Genomic DNA, 16,568 nt, shown 5'->3' on the forward strand with positions numbered 1-16,568 from the left:
CTCATTTTGTTGCTCAACTGGCCGTCTTTCCTTGATACATAAGAAACACTTGTCGGCTCCTCACTAGTACATGTCACCGCTGAGGTGGCTGCCAAGTTTTGGTGCCAACACTTATATATCTCTTTTCTTCTTCGTGTATTGTGGACGTAGTTTATAGTTCCAACCACGTTAAATCTGTGTGCGTTTAGTAAGGTGTTTGATTTTCATTTCATTTACTTCTTAATTGTTTTTTACCTATTTACCAATTCCATTTCCAAGTTTCCATTAACGGTTCCTAGAAGAAATTCTATGCAACAAAAAATGGAGTCGATCTGCAATCATTACACATAAACCTCTTCTTAGGTTGAGCAACACTAGGATTGCGGACATTGCCATGGCAGAAACAGTTCTAGAAGAAAGAGAATTAACCATCAACTACTAATTTTCATCATTTCTTGCACTAGAGGTGGACTAACAACTAGCTACTGACAATTAATAAGATTTTGACCAATAATTTCCTAATAAAAAATTTTAAATTGGCCAAATTATGGTGTTCTATCAGTGATGACTTTCATTATCTTGTCCCCACAAGGATATACAGCTAAGTTTTAGCACAGTAGTACCATTTTCAGGATTAAAGATTAAGCCAGTTCCTCAATGTTTTTGTGATTTCATGGCATAAACGTGATGGATTTCATGAATTTATTTATTAAGAAAATCAATACATCCGTTCTCTATGAACACTTGAATCAGGGTCAGTTCTGGGCCTATGTGGCCTATGCGGTCGCTTAGGGTTTCAAATTGAAGGGCCAAATTTGCCTAGAAAGGGCAAAATTTGTCTAGAATTCTCAAATCCGGACTTAAACCCTCGTCTTTTCACTTTAAAAAGAGAAAAGGTACACAAAACTATAGACCTAACCAAGATGGATTTCATGGATTATAACTCAAGTTCTACAGTTAAAAAAATAGTGACCACAATATAAGTCTCTCAAGCAATTATTCATGTCACTTTTTCTGCTGACGAATTGAAGCATCTTGCAAGTGGAATGCCTGTGAAACATAGAAGATAACCTAAAACTTCCAGCTTCTGCAATTTGGCTCAGTGATTTGAATCCCTTTTATAAATTTAATCTCTACAGTGTAACCAAAACTTCAAAAGTCAGATCAATAAAGGTTGTGCATATGCAATACAACATAAAGTCAACATTGTATCGATTATTACTCCACTGTGATCAGTTTGAGGAGTAGGTGATGAAGTGCATTAACACTGTAGTCAAATTGTGGAGATGAGGTTTGACAGTCAACAACTGGAAAAATGACAAAGAAGAGGTATTTTAGTGCTTAAAGAAATGATTGCCTTGGCGTAGCTGATAAAAGAGAATCTTATGCAAATGGATTGAGGCAGATTTTCTCATCTTTTCCATGACAGTGATGTTGAGAAAATTAACACAAAATTCATCTTAAAAAAATTAGGGTTGCGTTCACGAATTGCAAGAATTTTACTATGTAAGAAAACGAATACACAGATTTTAAGTAATTCATTTAAAAAAAATTAGAGTTATGTTTACGGATTGTAAAAATTTCACTATATGCGAAAATGACACTAAATATGAAGAATTCAAAATGAATAAGTACCATTACACTGGAGCAATATAGCAAGTATGAAATATATGAAAATAATCCCTAAAAATTCGAGCTCAATAACAAAATTAAATTAAAGTGGATAGTATTCATCATCGCCACACTACCCATCAAATGATGGATAGATGGGACATTTTTTTTCAGCCAGCGCATAACCTTGTAAAGGATGATAGAGGCTGCTGATAGAACATAACTATCAACGACAGCAATTCAAATAAATGGTTTGCCTTTTCAGGGATATTTGGGTGCTTAATGCATGAATTATATTAACTACCAATAAATGGCATTTTGTAGTCACCACACATCTTCTGTGACCCTAATTACCCAATAATGAATCCACAACTGGGTACATGAATTCAAATAAATGGTTTGTCTTTTCAGGGATATTTGGGTGCTTAATGCATGGATTATTCACTACCAATCCTTTTAATTAGAAAAATATCTGCATTTTATAGTCAACACAAGTGTTTTAAGAACATAATACCCAACAAAGAATGCATAATTATTTATTACCATAAAACTTCATCTTATAAAGTTTTTTTTTTCAGATAATCATTGACAATCATGTCATGTCATTTAACAAATTTTTATGTGACTAACTAGTTTAACATGGACATGAAATTCAAATAAGAAACAATTTAAACAGATCAGATTTGGTGAAACAATCAAGTATCACCTTATTGAAATGGATAAAGGCCATAAAACCTTTTTTCCTTCATTTTTTTTACATTCAATTGGCATTTTCTTTAATATTTACTTGTGTTAAGCAATTGATTCTTAGTCTTTAAATGAAGAAGAAAATCTGAGAAATAGAACTCTCAGAGCCCAATTAAAAGATGTGAATTTACTCAACTATAAAGAAGCAACTGACTATCAACTTGTGGAACCAAATTAAATCTAACCCAAGTTAAGCAGCACAAGTCAGCCTGTCATCTTATCAAATCTTTTATCTAGATTCAGTGTTCATGCAACAAGCCCACAAAGAGCTTGGCTTGCTCGTTAAACAAAGTGAGCTAACACTAGAACCACTTAATTCTTGACTCAAAGAAGCGTTTCGAGCAACAACTGGCGACTCCATTGAAAACAGTTTAAACCTAAAATATTTTTCATGTTGTGTTGTGTTTTATGACATAGTATTGTCTTCGCCTTTCACAAGATACTAAATGAGAATGATGTTTCTCAAACTGATGAAGAATTACTAATAAAAGGTTCTCTGTTTTTATGATTTTATTTGTTAATGTCTTTAAAATAAATAAATAAAAGGGTCTAATTCGTGGATAATAATTTTCAGATTTCCATGTTTTATGAGGCTTTTCAACTTTTGTACTCACTAGTAGGTGTCATCCAATAATCTCCTCATCATCAAATGTTTATCAATCAAATAAAGAGTTAGGTATGGCTGTTTTAAGAGAATTGGGCTTGTTTGGTTTGTAATTCTGAAAACAGTTTTTCTTATAATTTTTTATTTTTAATTTCTGAGAATAAAAAATTGTTCTCAGAATTACAAACCAAACAAAACATTGAGATCAGACCATTTCACTTTTCAACCCAAGATCATGATATTAAATCATGTGAATTGCATACTTTGGCTTACCATCATGATTCAAAATGCAAATCACATGCTAGTGGATAAAATCATGATTGTGATTCAATATGCTGCAATTCACATGATTAGAGTTAGAGTATAAATCATAAAATCATGATTGTGAATATGCACATGTATATCTTGTGGAAATTACTCGGTCAAATTCCAAATCTTCACCACTCATCTATCTCACATCTCACATCAGACTAAAAATTCTAACACTGACATCTCATGATAGAAATTTGGAATAAATAAAGTAAAACACTCCTGTTGGTCCAACTAATTCCTTTCCACCATCTTCGTAAAACTCGAATGCATGACTCAACTTCAATAAATATTAGTCGACTGCTTATTATACGGGCTTGCAACAATACAAGCTATAATTAATAATTATTTTTTAATAAGTATGATTCATAAAATGAATATAGCAATTTGATAAGATATTTCAACCCTGTATACTTATTATTAAACATTTATTGTATAATGAGTTCACCATTTGATAAGGTGAAAAATGAAATGCGTGACATTCGTATTCAAATAATACAAGGCATTATATGCTGCAGTGTCCTTTTATATTAATTTGTGCGACAAGGACTTCTAATTTTTTTTTTTTTAAGTGAAAGGTACTTTACAATTTTACATCGTAGAAAAATATATTAGCATTTATTTGTCTTCATCTAGCACCAGTGGTCTAGTGGTAGAATAGTACCCTGCCACGGTACAGACCCGGGTTCGATTCCCGGCTGGTGCAAGTTTTATTTTTATTTTTATTGCCCTTTCGTACCCCAACGACCCAACGACCCAACTCCCCTAAAACCCTAATTTGTCTACCCCGTTCGGCCTCTTTAAACCCGTTTACTTTACCGTACTCCAAGACAACCCTAGTTTTCTCTTCTGCAGGTGTTCTCACTTTTCAGAGCTTGGCCGAGATGGTACGCTCTTCTCTCTCTCTCCAAGTTAGAGTTTGATATTCGATACTTTTATTGTTATATATTTTTTTCCTTTGCCAAGTTCTAATTGCTTGATAACTGTAATTGTGTTATATGTGTTTGCCTGTGTGTGTATACTTATATATATACAAATACATATACAGACTGCAGAAGCTGTGAACCCAAAAGCGTATCCACTGGCAGATTCTCAGTTGGCCATAACCATACTGGATCTTATTCAACAGGCTGCAAACTACAAGCAACTCAAAAAGGGTGCTAATGAAGGTATACCCAGTTAATTCGATTTATATATGTGTTGTTTTGCCAATATGGTCTTCTTTATTGCTTTTAATGTCATGGTATTTCCTTAATATAGATTCTGGTTTGAATTTCAGCTACTAAGACTCTGAATAGAGGAATTTCGGAATTTGTTGTAATGGCGGCAGATGCTGAGCCTCTTGAAATCCTCCTTCATCTTCCACTTCTTGCCGAAGATAAGGTAAATTTTGTTATTATATTTTGTCCAGGTATATATTGTACGCAGGGTGTTTGCAAAATTTTGTGTGTGTTTGTTCTTCGGTTTCTTTCTTCTGTTTTATTAAAATTATGTTGAGTAAAGATTAACAAAATGGTGGATGAAGGATATTTTAAATCGTTTTGCTGAAAGATGTTTAGTAAAACTAGAAACAAATATGAGGGAATGAAATTTAGTGGGCAGTGAAGAGATAAATTGGATTTTTGCTCGTGGTTTAGATTGGGATGGATAAATGGAGAAATTTTCTGGAGTATTGTATGATATGCCTTTACAAGTTTACCTAACTACTTAAGGGGTGGATTTTGTGAGATGCTGCAAGAACATTCAAGCTTTGGGGGTTAGTATGTTGCATAGTTTAGGAACATGTCAACAAACTAGATGTTGCTGAAATTTGGAAGTTGATACAATGGTGAGAAATTTGAATTTTCACTAATCCAAGACATGATGAAAGAGAGTAGTTGTAGATGTAGATGATATGACCGTGCACAATGCACACGATTAACTTCACTATTGAGAAGGAGCAAAAGTGCAAAGTGCTACCAGTTGAAAGGGCAGTGAAAAAAGAAAAAAATTCGGAACTAAAATGCATGCTAAGTTTGGTAAAGAAATTTTTCAAACACTTCAAAGCTATGGGAGCCTGAATTTGTCTTTCTTATTTGCCAAAGTCACATTCAGAAAATTCCTCTCCCTCCATTTTCTTATACTCCGTTTGGTAGGAAGGAAGAAAATTGAATAGAAAGGAGAGAAGAAGTGATGGATGAGACATCCTCACATCCCTATGGAAAGGATAATGTCCTTCCTTTTTTTTTTTTTTTTGTCTAGTTGGATGGAAGAGAAGGGAAGGAGGTATAAGAGAAGGGAGGAGAGAGATTGCTAATATTGGGTTTACCTTATAATTATGAAGGGTAATTTTGTAATATAAAATTTCCGTAACAGTCTTGTTTTTCTTCCTTCCTCTCTTCTATCCATATTTGGAGGGATGTAAAATTCGTAAAGCAAGAAGGATGACTCATCCATCCTCTTTTCTCCTCTCCCTGTCTCCTCTCAACCAAACAAAGGAAGTTTGTTTCTTCCTTCCTAACTTCTCTCCACCCCTTTTCCCTTTTCCCTTTTCCTTCCTTCCTACCAAACGAAGCATTAGGGATTGAAAAATAAAAATGAGAATGATTGTTAAATTAGCCTGAAACAGAAAATAAAGTGTTGCAATGACAAATTACTAAAAAGTTAAAGCAGAAGGGCATTTATTATTAACAGAACCAGAAACGCTGGTCGGTCAACTAATTTGCTCACAAGTTGATTGCATTTAGATGAGTTAGACTGTTGAAGATTCATCAAGTTATATAGTTTCTTTCTCTACTTAAGTTGTAACAGAATTCACAGATTATTCTTTGATCATGCGGACAATGTAAATGGACACGAAAGATGGAAGTATGCATTCTAGATGAATTTTAGTAGGGTGCTTCTTAATATATTTCTTAGTAACGTGGGTATTTAAATATCAGTGATGCATTGGTGTGAAATACTTCATTTGTGGCAGTAAATGGAATGAGAAAAATTAACCAATTCTGTAATTTAGTTTTTCTTTTATTTTTAATTTTTTCTGCAAGTAATTTAGTTGTTTTCCAGTGTCCTCACTTTTAACTTTTAGACACATGCAACAGCTGTCACACAAATTCAATTTTGTTTAAAACAAAAACTGAAGAGCTTGAGAAAATACCTACTCTCAATTGTCAGGAATCATTAATCTTTAAAATTCAATTTTTGCAGAATGTGCCCTATGTTTTTGTTCCTTCAAAACAAGCTCTTGGTCGAGCATGTGGTGTTACGAGACCAGTTATTGCTTGTTCAGTGACAAGTAACGAGGGAAGCCAGTTGAGAACTCAAATTCAGCAACTTAAGGTAACTTTTCTTTGATCTCATTTTCTGCAGCATTTTCCTTCTGTAATCATATTCAAAACCTGAACTCCAATCTTTTGAAATGCAGGATGCCATTGAGAAGCTACTGATCTAAGAATGTGTGTAAAATCTTTCCATCATGATGGGCCGCTGCATTTTGGAACTGGATTCATCTGAGGCTTTGACTGAAGAAGTTTTAGGGAATTGACTACCTGTTTCTGGCAATTTCCACATCTTTTTCAAGATGCTTTTATGTGTGCTTTAGTAGAAGGAAAACATAATCTATGGAACTCCTAATTAGTTTGTTTTGAGTGATTAGACAGCTCTTGAGAACAGAGTGAAGAAACTATTTCATAGCTATGTTGAGTTGTTCTATTCAACAGAGTGAAGAAACTATTTCATAGCTATAAGTTATAACTTTGTTGAGCTTGCTGTTTAATTATTATTATTATTATTTTTGGATGCTTACTAACAGAAATTAGCACCAACCATTTACTGGGCATTCTGATAACCCGTCTTTGCCTTTTGCCATGTTGCCTCTCTTATTTGGCAATTGGCAGAGAAGGATTGACTATCTGCAGGTGAGTTGTCTATTTCCAGAGAACTTGGATGTTTATCTGGTTGTGTATGCCTTTTAGTAGTGAACTGAAATTACTATGCTCTTTATATTTACCTCTTCAAATGTTTGTTCTTATTGTTTAACCCAAGCAAAAAATTGGGGGCATTAGAAGTAGCAAAGGGTCAGAATTATCAAATGTGAGCTACCAACATTTGAAGCGTTGAATTGGTATAAAATTATCATATTTCAGTAATAGAGTGGCTGAATGTTTCACTAGGTTTTGTTTAGTTAAAATAATGTAGAGAGTAAAGGCATTCTGTTTAGTGCAGCTGAAAGATAAATGTCTGCAAATTTTTGATATTTTGTGCAATAATAAAAATTCGGAACTGACAAACGCGATGAAGCAAGTTGAAATCTGAGAGCAGACATTTTTTTTTTTCATTGTGCCTAGGCTAGACCAATATTAAATAATGACCTTCCAACTAAATAATGATCTTCTGTTTCAATGTTCATGGTTGAGTCAGGATCCTCTATTTTAACACGCTATGGTTGAGTCGGGAGGATCTATTATAACAAGCTATAGCAAAGAATGGAGATGAATTTTATACAATACTAAAATGTGACAAGTGGTTGCTTCATTGCACGTGCAAATGTGCTAGTGACCAGCATACTGTCCCACTGGTTTGACCATCAAGGATACATAAGCTGGCACAGCATTGCCAGCAATTAGTTTGTGTTTAAAATGAATTAGCAACCTAATTCAATCACAATCCCATAATGCAATAGACAGTAACTGACAGAAACCCTATCATTAAATTAGGGTTCAGTTATGGTCTCCACTCCAAGATGTTGAAAACTTGTATTGTTTCCCAATTAATAGGCATTCTGCTTATTCAAATACTAGTATTTCCTAATGAATGACATCACAGCAGCTTCCTTGCTTAAGAAATACTTAAATCTACACCATGTTCCTGATTTCCAAAGCACTACCATTAATGTAGGTTATAGCTAACATATAAATATTATACAATATGATCATATAATACTCCTACATTCCACTTAATTATGCTGATATATAGGCTTACATCACCTATAACCCATCCATGCACATGCACACATGCTCTGCAACCTCCAGATCATCTAAAAATTTCAGAACCAACCATTAAGATTAGATACAGATAGATAAATTTCTGCATACATAATAATTGAAGCATATATATATCTTGGTAGGTACTTGGTTCTTGGTCTTTCTATAAATAAAGCATTAGAAATTTATTGTCTAGTGAGACTTGTAGGTTACATTTTTTGCCTCAGATGTTTACAGACAAGAGATAACCCTGTCATTTTTTATCTCCACATTGTGTTGGTATGATAAACAAGTTCAATTGATTCTTCCATTTTCTTCACAACCAAACAGACTATAGTGGAAACATTTAGTTGTTTAAACAGCCAAATGTTTCTGAAGTTAAAAAATTGTTTATTGAAGTGATTAGGAAATAAGCACCACTTAGTGAAGTGTTGGAAATTGAATAACTTCAGATACCACCTGCACTTGGTGTACTGGTGAAATTTTTGAGTGTTCGAATTTGAGGGATTCAGTTTGCATTCACAATATGAAAAAAAAATAGATCTATATCCATTTTAGCGTCCCATCAATTAACGAAAAATTATAATGAGTACGCCTTTAAATGAGTTTTAATGAATGACTAGTAACCTCATTACAATATTAAAATTTTTGGGTTTGATCAAAATCCCAAGTTGTTTAACATTCCCAATGATCTTTGGCGGTGATGGCTCGAGTTTATGAAATGGTTCAGTGCAGTGAATGGTTCTGCCTCCAAATGCCATGTAAATTTGAACCTAGTGATGGAATGAATTACTATGGCCGGTCACACATTTTCCAAATACTAACCTCTCATCATCTTCCTGTATATGAGTGTGCATTAATAGCTAACAGAGCGTTCATTTTTTAATTTAATTTTTCTAATGATTCAACTTTTAAGTTAAATTGTACAAATAAACATAGTAGAGATCTTGTTCCCTTAATTGTAATCACAGTTGTATTTCGAATATTCTAATGCTTACACGTGTAATCTTCATTGATTTTTCCTACTTTGCCGACAACCCAATAAAAGCTACTAAAGAAACTGCAAAAACAATTCCTGCAATTAACAAAGGGAAGTTTCCATCAAACCACGCGGTTTTGGGATCATTCTAATGCTAACCCCTATATATATAACCTGCATTGAAACACACAAACACAAAGCAGTTTCAAACTCCAATTAATTTCTCATAATGGCTCATTTTTTTGCAATTTGCTTAATCCTAGCCATGGCTAGTGAAATGGTTCATGGCATGGTGGAGCATAATGTGGCATCTTTCACAAGCACACCGGCAATTAGGCCATCACACGAGAGAAAACTGAGCATAGCAGAAGCACCAGCAATTCGAAAGCTTGGGAGGCACCAGCCAGCCTTGGCTGCACCGTGTTTGAGCCCATCCGAGGGGCCTCAAACTGAGGAGAAGATGCATTCTAGGGAGGATTTCAGTTCTTTGGATCAAGAAAATGGAGCTGTTCCGGGGCAGGAGATGCATATACTTGAGAAGCATCATCATTCAGTGGACAAGTCAATTGCAGGGGGTGGGGTGATCCTTGGGGGCCTTGCAACCACGTTTCTGGTGGCGGTTTTCTGTTATATTCGAGCTACTGGAAGGAAAAATTCAGAGACTAGTGGCTGAATTACTGGTTAATTTTGTTGTAAGCTAGGCTTTTGGTAGATGCTGTACAGAAATGATTACAGAATATGTGATTTTTGCATGGCTCGATCACTATTAAAATTGAAAGAGAAAATTTATCAGTTATTTTTAGTTGCAGTCTTGCTTGGATTATGAATTGAAATGTGGGAATGGTTTGTGTGTGTGGGCGCCCAGGTTGGGCTTGTGTCTTTTCCAAGTTTTGGACTGTCTTGGCCAAAGGCCCATTCTATGCAATTATCTTTATTTATATATCAGTTGCTTTATTCTCAGGGAAAAAAAATGTTGAACTAGGAGATTTAGGACTCAGGACTTCACCGTTCACACTCACTATGGCCTTCCAATGAGTCTGTGAGCTCATTTTACTCTTTACTCAGCTTTTGAACAATGGCAAGGCTACAAATAGTCCATCTTCATCGTACACTTATCTTAGAGTTGTAATGTGAATCTCTTTATTGGTCATTAAAAATTTGACGTTAAAACTTAAAATGTGAAAGGGGGGTTAAACACCAGTAAGGGTAAACTATACCTTTTCTTAACACACATATTTAATTAATAGGAGTGAATCCAGCCTATAAAAACCGGGTTGTACGTCAATATAGACACTAGACTTGACGATTGCCCTGTAAATTTGTTCATGGAGAGCTTTGGGGCTGTATTTTGAAGCCTTTAATCCGACAGAATGACAAGTTGGGAGATTGCAATGGCTTACGAAACGTTGTTTGCCTCTCCATTATACAAGTCGGAAGTTTCTTTACTCTCTCTTAATCTCATATTTTCTTTTTATTGAATGTGTCTTAATATATAACCAAATAACAGCCTATATTAACTGTTTCAGCCTAAAATCCTAGACCAACATAGAAGATCATGCAATGAGCCCTCATAAAAAGTAGTCCTGCTTATATTTTCTAGACCTTAACTCTGGTGCCTAGCTATTTCAATTTTGTAATACTTACCAAATTCATCTTTGCAGAACCCCCTTTCCATCTTTTTAAAACCCCCAAGTACCCTTAATAATCAGTGTTTTTTTATTTTATCTTAAAGACATTTTAGATATTTTAGTTTTCAAATTGACAAAATATCCTTATTTGCTGAATTTGAAAGATATAGGATTTTATTTTTTTATTTTTATTTTTAAAAAAGTATTTGCTCATTCAGTATATAATTTAGGGCAAAGTACAGAAAACCCTCCTTGACTTGTAACCTTTTCCAGTAAACCCCACTCATCTAATTTTTTTACCAAAGAACCCCCCTCAACTTGTAATCCTTTCCAATAAATCACCCTTGTATAATTTTTTACCAAAGAACCCCCCTCAATTATCTAAAGGGGGTAAAAGAGTTGATATTTGGACCAAAATGCATTTTCATTTAAATCTTGATTTTTTCAAATTTCAAAAATTCATATCTCACAAACCGTATATCCAAATATTGCAAATAATATATGCACGAAAATCTTATAAAACAAGGATTCCAGAAATATAAGATTTGTTTAACAAAACCTCAAAACTAGAGGGAAATAGACAATAAAAAAATCTACTACGGTAATTTTATTTTATTTTATTTTTTATAAAATACTCGGGTTATTTGCAAGAAATTTTTTAGAACTATTCATTTTCATATTGAGCATAGCATATAAAGTTTTATCCCCAATAGAGACCGAATATTTATTTTTATTTTATTTTTAAATGGTGAGTCAATAAAAGAATGAAAATACTTTGACGCAAAATATGATATTGATCTCTGTTGGGGTTAATTTTTTTTATATATTCGGCTCTATATTTAAATGAATAATTCTAAAAATTTTCTTACAAATATCTCCAGTATTTTTAAAAAAATAAAATAAGATTGTTAGAGTAGATTTTTAGATTACCTATTATCTGCTTATGAAGATTTGTTATACAAATTTTATATTTTTGGAATCCTTATTTCATAAGATTTCTGTGCATATATTATTTGCAATTTTTAAGTATACGGTTTGTGTGATATGAATTTTTGAATTTCGGAAGAATTAAGATTTAAATAAAAGGGTATTTTGGTCCAAATATTAACTCTTTTACCCCCTTTAGATAATTGAGGCGAGGAGGGTTCTTTGGTAAAAAAATAGACAAGGGGGTTTGTAACGATCCCAAAACTAATGCCAAGAATTTTTTTTTTAAAAAAAATTTGGCATAACCTCCCCTAAAAATGGACCTACCGCAACCTGTTTAAATGCATATTTAACCTGTCATGCAACGAATTTCCGAATTCACGGCAACAAAAGATAATGATACAACCTACTAATCTAGACAATGCTTCAAGCTAGGATTATCCTTCCATTCATCAACAAGTTACATATCATCAAGTTCGCATCCCATATGTCATCAAGTATCATAAGTGTATTACATGATCATGGTTCTTCAAAAGAAATTTACATCATTACACCTTTGGAATTTTACAAAAAATGAGGGATGAACAAAGGAGTAGTCTATTACAAAATAACAAGGAAAATGCTCCTCTAGCATCTTTCAAAGTTGTGGTGGATTGTCATCCACCGGTTCTTTTCCAAGACCTGAAAAAAAACATATAGATATAGGGGTGAGCATATAGCTCAGCAGAGACACTTAAGACACAAATCTTGTGTCCTTGTGAATTCAAGCAAAGCATAGGCCAATGGGAGATAGGGATTATACAACGTAGGGGATCAAATACAACATACCATTCAATTCCAATCATAAACAATGCAATGCAATGAAATGCAATGCATGTCAGTGACACTCCCCATTTTCATTCTCAAAACCATCACTTTCAAACGTTGATACAGCCCGCCCTTTGGTAACCCCGCCGCGACACGAGAGGAGGATTGGCTAGTGTCCCTGACCCTTGGTAACCCCGCGGCGTCATTATAGGGCCCAGCTAGCTCAACCACACTAGGGCGACTCCTTAGTCCCCTCTAGGCTATATTAACCTCCGGCCCGTTGGTAACCCCGCAGCGACCGGGTTTCGCATAAAATCATTTCATCAAAAACACTTTCCCGAAATTTCCCCTTTTTGAAGTAAATCAATTCTTTCCCTTTTCCTGCCCAATGTTAATGCATGAATACCTCAATGACATACACAAGTTCATCATTTCATACTTTATCCAATTTAAGCAACATGGCATAATTCGCAAGAATGATCAAGAAAGTCATAACATGCTTATACATAACAAGTTCTAGCACAATGAACATATATAATCAAGTCCTAAACATGCTTCACATAGAACCATCAACAAATATAGTCACACAACTAACATATATGCATACATATCAACAATTCTCTAGATCTTAAACAACTAATCAAATTAAACAACAATTAGAGGCAATTAACTCACTAAGGTACAAGATTTCATAAATTAAGGGCCCCTACCTCAAGATTGCACCAAAACCCTAGAAAATGGGTCCTCAAATTCGAGCTCAAAGGAAGACTCAAAACTGAAAATTGATGGTATGGATGTATAGAGCTTGACACGAGCTTCGTTTTGCCTCAAACGGAACCTAATTCCAACAAGAAATGAGTGAGAAATCTAACCTCAAAGTTGAAACCAAAAAATAAGAGAAAAATGAGCTTACGGGTTGAGAGAGAGATGTACGAAGAGAGAGAAAGGGAATCAGGAAAATGAGACCAACTTTATGGTCTTAACCCTTTTCTAAAGTGCCTTGTGGGCCCCACCATTAAATTATTTTTCTTTTACTTTTATTTTACATTACACATACACAATAAATACATAGCCATCACATTCTCCCCAACTTATAAGGATTTCGTCCCCGAAATCAAGACATACCTGAGGAAGAAAACAACGCTGGGTACTTGGACCGAACCTCCTGTTCGAGCTCCCAAATAGCTTCCTCGACTCCGTGGTGTCTCCAAATGACTTTCACCATTGGTATCGTCTTGTTCCTCAACACCTTCTGTTGTGTGTCAAGAATCTGAACTGGTCCTTCCTCGTAGGAAACATCCTCATCAATGTCCACATCTACCCAACTCAAAATGTGAGATGGATCCGGTTCGTACTTCCGTAACATCGATACATGGAAAACATTGTGGACCCTATCCAACTGTGGTGGCAAAGCAAGCCTGTAGGCAACCTCTCCTACTCGGTCCAAAATCTCAAACGGTCCAATAAATCGTGGCGACAACTTGCCACTTTTTCCGAATCTCATCAATCCCTTCCGTGGAGAAACCCATAGAAAAACGTGGTCTCCCACCTCAAAGGATAACGGTCGTCTCCGCTTATCCGCATAACTCTTCTGTCGGCTCTGAGCTGTAAGTAACCTCTGTTTTATCAACTTAATCTTCTCAGTAGTCTCGAGTACAATGTCGGGTCCTAAGGCGGCTGTCTCACTTACCTCAGTCCAATAAATAGGAGACCTACAAGGTCTACCATACAACGCCTCAAATGGAGCCATCTGGATACTCGCTTGATAACTGTTGTTGTAGGCAAACTCAATAAGTGGAAGGTGATCCTCCCAACTACCACCCAAGTCAAGCACACATGCCCGAAGCATATCCTTCAAAATCTGGATAGTACGCTCCGACTGACCGTCCGTCTGTGGATGGAATGCCGTACTAAGATGCAACGCTGAACCAAACGCTACTTGAAGTCCTTCCCAGAACTTCGAAGTGAACTTAGCATCCCTATCTGACACAATGGTTACAGGAACTCCATGCAACCTTACAATCTCCTTCACATAAAGAACACCAAGCTTCTCTGCATCATCTGTTGCCTTAATAGGCAAAAAGTGAGCCGTCTTGGTCAATCTGTCAATGATGACCCATACGGCCTCATTGCCCCTTCTTGACCTTAGAAAACCTGTCACAAAATCCATAGCAATATGCTCCCATTTCCATTGCGCTACAGGTAATGGTTGCAACAAACCTGCTGGCTTCTGATGCTCCGCCTTCACCTGCTGAAAGGTAAGGCATCTAGCCACAAACTGTGCAACATCATTCTTTATCCCGCTCCACCAATACTGACGTCTCAAATTGTGATACATTTTAGTACCACCTGGATGAACTGCAAAGCGGGAAGTGTGAAACTCCCGTAGGACGTCCTCACGACAACATGTGGGAACCACCAACAAACCCCTGAACCGTAGACCCCCATCTGCATGCAAGGCCCAATCTTTCACTGTCTCACCACTAGAGATCAAAGCGTGGATGGCATCTAAGTCCGGGTCCTGTCTTTGTGACTCAATCACTCGTACAACAAGAGTAGGCTGAGCCACAAGACTAAATAAGAATGCCGACTCACTGCAAGCATCATCATCACAACACTGTAATCCCATCTCTGCCAGATCTTCAAGCATCTTCCACTTCCGAATAGCTAAACTGGCCAAAGTTCCACGAGATTTCTGGCTTAAGGCATCCGCTACCACATTCGCCTTGCCCGGATGATACTGCAAGTCAAAATTGTAGTCCTCCAAGAATTCGACCCATCGCCTCTGTCTGTTGTTCAAGTCCTTTTGGGAGAAAAGGTACTTGAGACTTTTGTGATCTGAAAATACCTCGAATCTCTTACCATACAAGTAATGTCTCCAACACTTCAAGGCAAATACAACTGCCCCTAACTCCAGGTCATGAGTAAGGTAGTTGTACTCGTGAGTTTTCAACTGTCGAGACCCATAAGCCACTACTCTACCATCATGCATCAACACACATCCCAACCCGTCACGTGAAGCATCACAATAGATCACATAACCCAAGCCACGCTCAGGTATCACCAACACTGGAGCTGTAGTCAATCTCGTCTTCAACTCATGAAAAGATGAATCACAGGCCTCATTCCAGACAAACTTGACCCCTTTCCGGGTCAAACGGGTCATAGGAGCTGCCAAACGGGAGAAATCATTCACAAATCTCCGATAGTAACCCGCTAAACCAAGGAAACTGTGGATCTCAAACACATTCTTGGGTCACTCCCAAGTCAAAACTGCTTCAACCTTTGATGGATCAACTGATACTCCACCTTCTGAAACAACATGCCCCAAAAACTTCACCTCCTGTAGCCAAAACTCACATTTCTCGTATTTGGCATACAATCGGTGCTCCCGCAAAATCTGTAAAACAATACTCAAATGGACCTCGTGATCTTCCCGAGTTCGTGAGTACACAAGAATGTCATCCACGAAAACTACCACAAATTGGTCCAAGTAATCGTGAAAGACGCGGTTCATCAAGTCCATGAATGCCGCTGGCGCATTAGTCAAGCCAAAAGGCATAACAAGGAACTCATAGTGTCCATACCGTGTACGAAATGCTGTCTTCGGGATATCCTCATCCCTAACCCGCAACTGATAATAGCCAGACCTCAAGTCAATCTTCGAAAAACAATTGGCTCCCCTCAACTGATCAAATAAATCATCTATCCTTGGCAAAGGATACTTGTTCTTGATGGTGGCATGATTCAACTTCCGATAATCAATGCACAACCTCAACGAACCATCTTTTTTCTTAGCAAACAAGACCGGTGCGCCCCACGGTGACACACTCGGTCGAATGAAACCTTTCATCCTCAAATTATCAAGCTGCCTCTTCAATTCTTCCAATTCAATTGGTGCCATACGATACGGTGCCATAGAAATCGGCGCAGTACCATGCATCAAATCAATAGTGAACTCCACTTCTCGGTGTGGAGGCAACTCTGTCAAATCTTCTGGAAAAACATCCAAGAAG

General features: G+C 36.3%; 2 protein-coding genes and 1 non-coding gene across 3 annotated transcripts; all 3 read left to right on the plus strand.

Annotated features, from left to right (window-relative positions):
- Positions 1–3,885: 3,885 nt before the first annotated feature.
- Positions 3,886–3,956, plus strand: TRNAG-GCC (transfer RNA glycine (anticodon GCC)). Its single transcript has one exon. It is a non-coding gene; the product is annotated as a tRNA-Gly (tRNA).
- Positions 3,957–3,993: 37 nt separating this feature from the next.
- Positions 3,994–7,043, plus strand: LOC132313203 (uncharacterized). The gene is made up of 5 exons (XM_059811886.1): positions 3,994–4,137; positions 4,299–4,419; positions 4,530–4,633; positions 6,437–6,568; positions 6,654–7,043. Exons 1-5 carry the CDS (start codon positions 4,135–4,137, stop codon positions 6,678–6,680), a joined length of 387 nt encoding a protein of 128 aa, XP_059667869.1. The 5' UTR covers positions 3,994–4,134; the 3' UTR covers positions 6,681–7,043.
- Positions 7,044–9,406: 2,363 nt separating this feature from the next.
- Positions 9,407–9,931, plus strand: LOC132315059 (uncharacterized). The gene has a single exon (XM_059813816.1). The coding sequence runs from the start codon at positions 9,420–9,422 to the stop codon at positions 9,861–9,863; it is 444 nt and encodes a 147-aa protein (XP_059669799.1). The 5' UTR covers positions 9,407–9,419; the 3' UTR covers positions 9,864–9,931.
- Positions 9,932–16,568: the final 6,637 nt, after the last annotated feature.

The sequence above is a fragment of the Cornus florida genome, unplaced genomic scaffold, assembly GCF_030987335.1.
Source record: "Cornus florida cultivar Cherokee Brave unplaced genomic scaffold, ASM3098733v1 CherokeeBrave_3.0.0_Hap2_Chr06, whole genome shotgun sequence".
Lineage (NCBI taxonomy): Eukaryota > Viridiplantae > Streptophyta > Magnoliopsida > Cornales > Cornaceae > Cornus > Cornus florida.